Source organism: Bubalus kerabau, chromosome 1, assembly GCF_029407905.1.
Source record: "Bubalus kerabau isolate K-KA32 ecotype Philippines breed swamp buffalo chromosome 1, PCC_UOA_SB_1v2, whole genome shotgun sequence".
Taxonomy (NCBI): domain Eukaryota; kingdom Metazoa; phylum Chordata; class Mammalia; order Artiodactyla; family Bovidae; genus Bubalus; species Bubalus kerabau.
In genome coordinates, this window is record NC_073624.1 from 64,471,676 (window position 1) to 64,481,159 (window position 9,484).

Genomic DNA, 9,484 nt, shown 5'->3' on the forward strand with positions numbered 1-9,484 from the left:
CCTTTCTCCAAGGACACAGTCCCAATTGAGAACAATATTTTTCCACCCAAAGTTAATTACAATATAGGGTAATTAGTGACTTTTGAACCTATGATCCCAAGGCATTGTATTGTTTCAGATGATCCCTGCTAACCTGTTGAGGACCAGATATAACTTATACCATTCTTGTTAATATGTAGTTTGCAGAGAGTGCTCTCTTTCTGTGCAGAGGTCAAGATATCAGTTTGCCCAAACCAAAAACAGCTTCTCACCAATGACAAGAGTCTTTAATTCTTTTAACTATACAGAACATATGAGCATTCTTCCCAGAATTAAGTCAGAAAATATCCTTCATTTGGTATCCTTATAAGACTATAGAAGATAAAAGGACATCTGAGAAAAATCCCTGGGAAACTGTGGGCAATGGGACCCTAAGAGATCTCTGCTCACTCACACACTTGCCAGTGAGTCCAAGTGTGTGAGTGCGTGAAACATATTGTAGGACACACCATCAGCTAACAAAGTCTTCTCAGCTCTGAGTGGCCCTAAGGATCTTTGTGGTTAAATTGCACAGACGCCATGAGCAGCTATCTGAAAGGTGAGTATGATTTACTTGGTTCAAAGTTACAAGACAGAAAGCTTTGACCTAGGTGTTTCAAAACCCAGGTCCAGAAGAATTAAGAACAGTGTTTCACAATAGAAATCAATAGTTATATCCAATGTTATTCTATTCTCTGACAAGTGACATTTGAATTCTGATAAGACTTTAGAAAGGTGTCCTCTGGAAAAATTTGACAGCTAGGGCAGTAAATTTTTAGGGGAAGAATATAATCTCCCATGTGTGAAACCTTAAAACTTCCTTTTCTCTTAATCCAGCAAAAATGTCTCCCTAATGTTTCTATTTTGCACAAAAGCTTGAATATCTACCATTAGAGATAATTCCCTGTATTTAATGAGAAGTACCACAAAATATACTTGAGAGGGTAAAACATTGTGTTATTAATAAGTGTGTGTTAGTCACTCAGTCATGTCTGACTCTTTGTGACCCCCTGGACTGTAGCCTGCCAAGCTCCTCTGTCCATGGAATTCTCCAGGAAAAAATTCTGGAGTAGGTTGCAATTTCCTCCTCCAGTTCAGTTCAGTTCAGTCCAGTTCAGTCACTCAGTCATGTCCGACTCTTTGCGACCCCATGAATCGCAGCACGCCAGGCCTCCCTGTACATTACCAGCTCCCGGAGTTCACCCAAACTCATGTGCATCTAGTCAGTGATGCCATCCAGCCATCTCATCCTCTGTCTTCCCCTTCTCCTCCTGCCCCCAATCCCTCCCAGCATCAGAGTCTTTTTCCAATGAGTCAACTCTTCGCATGAGGTGGCCAAAGTATTGGAGTTTCAGCCTCAGCATCAGTCCTTCCAATGAACACCCAGGACTGGTCTCCTTTAGGATGGACTGGTTGGATCTCCTTGCAGTCCAAGAGACTCTCAAGAGTCTTCTTCAGCACCACAGTTCAAAAGCATCAATACTTCGGTGCTCAGCTTTCTTCACAGTCCAACTCTCACATCCATACATGAGCACTGGAAAAACCATAGCCTTGACTAGATGGACCTTTGTTGGAAAAGTAATATCTCTGCTTTTTAATATGCTATCTAGATTGGTCATAACTTTCCTTCCAAGGAGTAAGCAAGCGTCTTTTAACATCATGGCTGCAATCACCGTCTGCACAGGGGCTATTAATAAGATGCCACAATACATCAATGAACTTTTGTATGTTATTCTGCATGAGTCTATGCAATATGTTTCAGGTGAGACTAAGGTAATAACAGATATTTGCAAGGAGAGAAGTTAGAATATTGTGAGTTCACAGGGCTTATCCCAGGTTGAGGAGAGCTTGGTGGACACCATATGTGGGCACTGGGAATCTAGATCAGAAGACAAGGAAGGATAACAGGAATGCTACTCAACTTTCACATCTGGTCGGGTGTGGTCACTCCATGAGTGGTTCCACAGTACCTGAGAAATAAGCAGTTAATTGACCAACCATTTATTACACACCCAAATCAGACCCCTGTCCATCAATGCAAGACAGTGGACTCTGAAGTGAGATCTGAGCACATATTGGAAATGGATACTGCACCCCCAGTGGGAAGGGAAAAGCCACATTTCCCTAGTCTCAGGGGAAACTCACCGAAGATCATTATGGGAAATGGGTGGAAATATTCAAGAGAAAACATTCATGTTCTAAACTAATTGAGCTCTCCTGGGAAGATCTTGTTCCATCCCAGTGATGACAGAAACCAGAGGCCCTAGAGACAGTGACTGAAAATGGGAAACATTCTGTTTGCTACAAATGTTCGCATTAGTTGCACACTCCGTCTGACTCTTAGCGACCCCATGGACTGTGTAGCCCACCAGGCTCCTCTGTCCATGGGATTTCCAAGGCAAGAATACAGGAGTGGGTTGCCATTTCCTTTTCCAGGGTATCTTCTTGACCCAGGGATCTTCCTGACCCAGGAATCAAACCAGCATCTCCTGCATGGCAAGCAGATTCTTTTACTGTCCAAGCCACCAGGAAAACCCTACAAATGTAATGAATTATTACTGTTGAAGACCAACTATCATTCTTCTATAACCCTTAACTCAGAAATAAATACACCCTGGGCATTGATTTATTTCATTCCCTGAAACTTACCTGATAGCATCACAGAGAAGATGTTGGTCATTTTCTGTTTCTCAAAAGATGAAGAGGAGAAATAAATCAGTCTAATAAAGAGTTGAGAAGGCAGTGTTTTACAGTGGTTATGAGCTGGGTCATATAGACAGACGGTTAATATTCCTGCTTTACCGCATCCTAAGTCATTGACCTTGGGCACAATTCTAAATATTTCTGGACCATGATTTCCTCAATTGTAAGATGAGGATTAAATTACAACCAGCCTCGGAGAGCTGCTTTGAGAATTAAATGATGTACTCTAAAGGTTTAACATAATTATTGACATTTAGTACCGGCCTTATAAATATTACCTTCCTTGAAGAAGTTTGTGAATTAAATTGAATAAAATGAAAAGGGGATTCTCTACATTGGTATCTCCATTAAAAGCCAATTCTTATCCCAGGAATTTCCTCATGACAAGTTTCTTCTTCAATTAAAAACATAAATATGCCTGAAGTGAGTAACATAAATATGGTTACCAGTTTATAAAACCCTAGGTGAATTATTTCCCCCTACAGCACTGATGGTAAGTGTTCCCTGAAGTAATATAGAGACTGAGGAATCAGCTAGAATGGACCGAGTACCCTTGGAAGATTAAAACACACACACATCAGAAGTGGCAAGCTTCCTAAGGGGTGAGTGGAAATCAGGGAAACCAAAAAAACCCTGAAATTCTCTCATAATTTTGGCACAGTGCAAAAAAAGCATAGAAATCAGATTTAGAAAACTGAGATTCTTCCTTAGACTTTGCTCCTAGTGAGCCTGGTGACTGCTGACCCTCTGATTTCTATCTTTACAATGAGAGGGTTGGCTAAAATAATTATTAAGGTGATTTGTATCTCAATTTATGTAGCTCTCTTAAGTCCTTGACCATTTCATTTACTGTAACCTGGCATCCATTTGACTAAGGTTTTGTTTTTTTGTTGTTGTTTTTTTCTCTCTCTCTTGTTCCTTTGCAATAGTTCAAAGAGAAAGAGATAAGGCAACATGTAGAGTCCATAGAAGAGATTTCTTATAAATGAGTGGGGGGAATTTCTGGGGAGTTCTCAAGTACAATGAAATGAAACAAGAGGACCCTAGGACAAGGAGAGAATATGAAAGCTGCAGTTACTGAGAGGAAGTCAATATCCCAAGGAACAATGCTTGAATTAAGAGACTTGGGCAGGAAATCACATTAGAAAGTATTAACAGTATAGATCATGAATGTTCGAGATTCAGAGAGAATAAGTCACATGTTACATTGTATATAGTTGAATTACTTCCATGTAAACAGACTTATCAGTGAATATTACATTCGTGGAACTTAAGAGGACCTTATAATTTTGTATTTAATCTCAAAGATAGCAGCAAACTTAAAATATGTATACAGAATACAGTAAGAGGTGAGAGGTAAATCTAGGGATAAGGTGGGGAAAACTATGAGATGGTATGTGAACACAGGGAGAGGCAGTAGGTCCTGGAAGAAGAAATAGAGTGAATAGAATGTATTTGATATCTGTTCTATGCCAGGCAGGATGCTAAGAGCCTGGAAGAATTCGTGTATTTAATCTTTATACTAACCCTTGAAAAACATACAATTATTATTTGCATGACACAGACCAGGAAACAGAGCCCATTACTGAACTTTCCAAAGTTTCATGACCATGTGTGAACCCAAGCATCAAGCCCTGGTATCTATTTTATTCCAGAACTTCCAGTCTTAACCCCTACCTTTTTTTTTTTTTTTTAAGTTTCTTTGGGTCTTCATTGCTGTGGGTGGGCTTTCTCTTATTGCACTGAGCGGAGGTTATTCTCTAGTTGTGGCGTGTGGGTTTCTCGTTGTGGTGGCTTCTCTTGGTTGTGGAGCATGGGCTGTAGAGCCTATGGGCTTCAGCAGTTGTGCCTTGCAGGCTCTAGAGTGCAGGCTCAGTAGTTGTGGTGCATGGGCTCAGTTGCCCTGCAGCATGTGGGATCTTAGTTCCTGAACCAGGGTTTGAATCCATATCCCTATATCCCCATATCTTGGCCACCAGGGAAGTCCCATATCCTCCTGCTGGACTACCAGGGAAGTCCCATCCCTACATCTTAGAATTAACCCAGATGGGCTCTCTCAGAGGAGACCTAGGACTGGGTGACAATTCTCCTCAGCCAAGTTCCTTCTGAGAAAATGAGGCAAAGAGATGAACAAAGTGAAAACCTTGCCACCAAGCCACCTCCTTCCCTCTGCAATCCCTCCTTCAAGACACCACTGTTAACCCCAAGTAGCTTTAAAAGATTAATTCTTATTAGATCTTAGGTACAGATGATGTAGTTTAGTGTAATCATGGGAGATGATGACTAAAATTGATCGTTTATCTTTCTGATTTCTTATTGCCTCAATACACTGAGATCCTTAAGTGAAGACTAAAAGCTAAAATATAAATGAATGATGTAACTTTTCAGTTACACTTTAAATGAAACTAGTCAATCAATTATCGAGGACAAAATGCCCGGCCTCATTCACTCAGTAAACTTGTATTGCATATCTGCTACATGCCAGGAAAAAAAATCTAGCCCTGGGTTTACAGTGGTTTACGAAATAAATCCATCTGTGTTCTCACGGAACTTGCTATCAAGAAGAGGATGAAAGTAAAGTAAATAGATAATAAAAGAAATAAACAGAGAGTGTGCTCACAACATTGGAAGTAGAAACAATACAGATAGGATCCTCAGAGATGCAACTTTGAGGGGATTATGTTTAAGCTGGCACCTGAAAAATAAGATCCAGTCACACGAGTATGCAAACAGAGCATTTCTAGAAGAGAGAAAATGGCAAAAGGTCAGGGATGAAAAATAATTTGGCATCTTCAAGGAACAGAAGACCCAAACAGCTAAGCTAGAGACAAATTAGGAGCATTTCACACCAATGAGATCATGAAATATCTTATAAACCAGAGTAAGGAGTCTGACTTTTATTCCAAGGGTTCTGGAACTCCAGTGAGTGATTGTAAACAGAGAAATGGATCTTATGTAAGGTTTTGAAAATTACTCTATCTTTCGAATAGACTTATGAGCGTACTTCTGTGTGGTTTCAGAGGGAAGAGAGCAGAGAGATGTGAGGTACTTTAGAGGAGAATGTGGATTATCATCACAAGCAAGGAAGCAGAGGCAGAGAGGAGAAAAAATTTAATTTCACAATCTTAACTGTAGTCACCCCTATATCCCACATAGAACCAAGATGACAGCACAGCTTGAGGTTTTATTGTCAGGAAATTACAAACCATGTGTATTTTTATGACAGTGTTTTTCTGTTCATTAACACTGATAATAAAGCCTAGCTTCCTTTCCATTAGGTTGTTAACCAAATAATTCCTTTACTATTGAATTAATACTACATTGATATAGTAATAAGAATCTTTAGTAGAGCCTTCTGACTAGTATCCAGTAAAATGCTCAGCAGTGAGAATCCAGTAGCAATAATGATTAATTAACCACTGCTCCAATAGCATTCTTTATTAACAGGTAAATAAAATAGCATTCTTGATTCACAGGTAAATAAAATAAAACCTTGGCTTATGTAACTAAGTTAACATTAGCTAGGAATTTCATGTCATCCCTCTGCTAACTCATGTAACAGTCTAGTTCTCTGATCTAATTTCTCTCTTTTTTTTAACACACAGACACAACCACTGTCAGGAATCAGGGATGAAAAATTACACAGCAATGATGTTCAACCTTTTGGGACTAACTGATGACCCGAATCTAAAGATTCTGCTGTTCATCTTTTTGCTTCTAACCTACCTTTTGAGTGTTGCTGGGAACCTGATCATCATCACTCTCACTCTGGTAGATCCTCACCTCAAAACACCCATGTATTTTTTCCTCCGGAATTTCTCCATCCTGGAAGTGTCATTCACAACCATCTGCATTCCCAGATTCCTCTACACAATGGCATCTGGGGACAACACTGTTACCTACAATGCATGTGCCACTCAATTATTTTTTGTTGTTATCCTGGCTGTGACTGAGTTTTTTATTCTGACGGCCATGTCCTATGACCGCTACGTGGCCATCTGCAAACCCCTGCAGTACACGACCATCATGAACAACACGGTCTGCATTAAGTTCCTCATTGGCTGTTACATGATTGCTCTAATCATCGTCCTCCCACCATTTGGCATGGGCTTTGAGCTTGAGTTTTGTGACTCTAATGTCATAGATCACTTTGGCTGTGATGCTGCTCCCATCCTGAAGATTACTTGCTCAGACACAGAGTTCCTAGAGCGATTCGTCTTGGTCCTGGCTGCATTGACGCTCCTGTTCACTTTGGTGTGTGTAATCATGTCTTATACATACATCATCAGGACCATTCTCAGATTCCCTTCTGCGCAGCAAAGGAAAAAGGCTTTTTCTACATGTTCTTCCCATATAATTGTGGTTTCTATCACTTATGGAACCTGCATCTTCATCTATATTAAACCACATGCAAAAGAAGGGGTAGCTATTAATAAAGTGGTGTCAGTTCTTACCACCTCTGTTGCACCAGTAATGAATCCTTTCATTTATACTCTGAGGAACAAACAAGTGGTACAAGCTTTCAAAGACATGATCAAAAGGGTTGCATACTATTTCAAAGGACTAAAATGATTACTGAGTACAAAAAAAAAATTGTAAAAGTATTCCTTGGTATTCATTTATTTTTCTCTAATGGTATATTAGCCATGGTTTTATACATCACAACCTCATTCTGTTACACTTAGTACCTACCATTAATACATGTATTGATAATCCTTTTAGCTCAATCTATCTCCAGGAATACATAGGGGAAATTCTCTGTAAATATTTATAACCATGTATCTGTTACTTACAGAACCAAGAAATGTAGGCAATATCAATGTACTATTATATTGGTGCTCAGCTACTCCTCTTTTACTGACTGATATGTCCTAAGCTGAGTCCCAGATCGCCCAGGAACAGCAGTGACAATGGTTTCACTGGTGTATGAATATGTCTGACCTCATTGTATACATTAAATAATGTGAATTTCTGTGAAGATATGTACTTTGCACATATGTTAAATATGTGAATATCAATTATACCTCAATAAAGCTGTGTTCAAGAGGGAAATTATTTGTGAAGTCATATGCACAGATTTATTTCCTTCTAGGATACACTTTCTGTCAAGTATGTGCTTGTTTGCCACTTTGATATTGATAACTGTATCTCTAAGACAACATATTATGGTAATTAATTATAACACCTTAAGGCTTTTTTCTTAATAGATGATCAGACTCTAATCTTAAAAATGTGAAAAGAAAAATAATAAATCTTCTAGATGAAAACTAGAAGAATATTTCCATGATCTAGGGGAAAAGAATTTTTTTTATATTGGAATATGGTTGATTAACAATGTTGTGTTAGTTTCAGGTGTACAGCAAAGTGATTCAGTTATACATATGCTGTTGTTGTTTTAGCTGCTTAGTCATGTCCGACTCTAGTGGAGTGGGTTGCCATTTCCCTCGCCACCAGTTATACATACACATGTATCTATTTTTTTCTAATCTTTTCTAATTCTTTTCCCATTTAGGTTATTACAGAATATTGAACAGAGTTCCATGTGGCTAAAGAATATTTTTTTAAACTAAAAACAGAAAGCATTAATCATTGTTTTAAAAGCCTAAAAAAAATAACTTTTTTTAAATCTTATTTTATTTTTAAACTTTACAATATTGTATTAGTTTTGCCAAATATCGAAATGAATCTGCCACAGGTATACCTGTGTTCCCCATCCTGAACCCTCCTCCGTCCTCCCTCCCCATACCTTCCCTCTGGGTCGTCCCAGTGCACCAGGCAAGTATGGTAAACTGAAATATTTTACAGTTAGGAAGAGTCCATTCATCAAGAAACATTAGAGAATGAAAGGCAGATATATGAGTCTAGAAGAGTATTCAGATAAATGTGGGAGTATGAATTTTCCCTGGATTTCTTATGGTTCCTGTAAAATGTTAATTCTTTTGGTTGGCACTTGGGAATGCTAATTGGCAGTTGGGAATGCCAATTCCCAACTCTTCTCCTGCCTTAAGAATTAGGTCTACAGCCATTTGGCTAGTTAATTGCTCTGATCCAAAAAGATAGTAATAAATTTCTATCTCCCCTAGCAAGTCAAATGGTTACAGCCAAAGACTGTCTTTAGGTTAAACACCAAGGTTCCAGGAGGACTAGAATTGTTTCCCTAATTATTTTACACATCAAGGAAGAAGGAAGCTCAGGAACTTGACTGCCATCTCTAAATTGTAAAAGCTAAGAACTGCATGGATCTATCTGACTCCTGGAGACATTTTATTTACCTATCAAATGGCTAAAGAGAAGACCCTTTCTGGAAGGGAGCGGACAACTGCCTCCTTTTCCTTTATAAGCAGAGAATTATTTCTCCTCATCTATTGCCTATGGGTTTCCCGGGTGGTGCTAGTGGTAAAGAACCCACCTGCCAATGCCAGAGATATAGGAGAAGCAAGTTTGATCCCTGGGTTGGGAAGATTCCCCAGCAGGAGGGCATGGCAACCCACTCCAGTATTCTTGCCTGGAAAATCCCATGGACAGAGGAGCCTGGCAGGCTACAGTCCATGGGGTCGCACAGAGTCAGACACGACTGAAGCGACTTAGCATGCATGAATTGCCTGTGGGTTTAGAATTGCTCACACAGGATATCTGACTTGGCTGTCGTCATGTCACCGCAGTGATTAGACTTAGGGTGAGGAGAGCTAATATACTTATTATTTATTTGTGTTAGTTGCTCAGTCACGTCTAACTCTTTGAGACCCCAAGGACTGTAGCCCAC

The 9,484-nt window shown here is 39.4% G+C and overlaps 1 protein-coding gene across 1 annotated transcript; it reads left to right on the forward strand.

Moving 5' to 3' along the window:
- The first annotated feature begins 6,351 nt into the window (after nt 1-6,351).
- On the forward strand, nt 6,352-7,293 carry LOC129641594 (olfactory receptor 6C2-like). Its single transcript, XM_055566268.1, has one exon. It carries the CDS (start codon nt 6,352-6,354, stop codon nt 7,291-7,293), a length of 942 nt encoding a protein of 313 aa, XP_055422243.1.
- Nucleotides 7,294-9,484: the final 2,191 nt, after the last annotated feature.

Bases quoted from the DNA above. Each gene is read 5' to 3' on its own strand.
- LOC129641594 (XM_055566268.1), top strand. From the start codon at position 6,352: ATGAAAAATTACACAGCAATGATGTTCAACCTTTTGGGACTAACTGAT.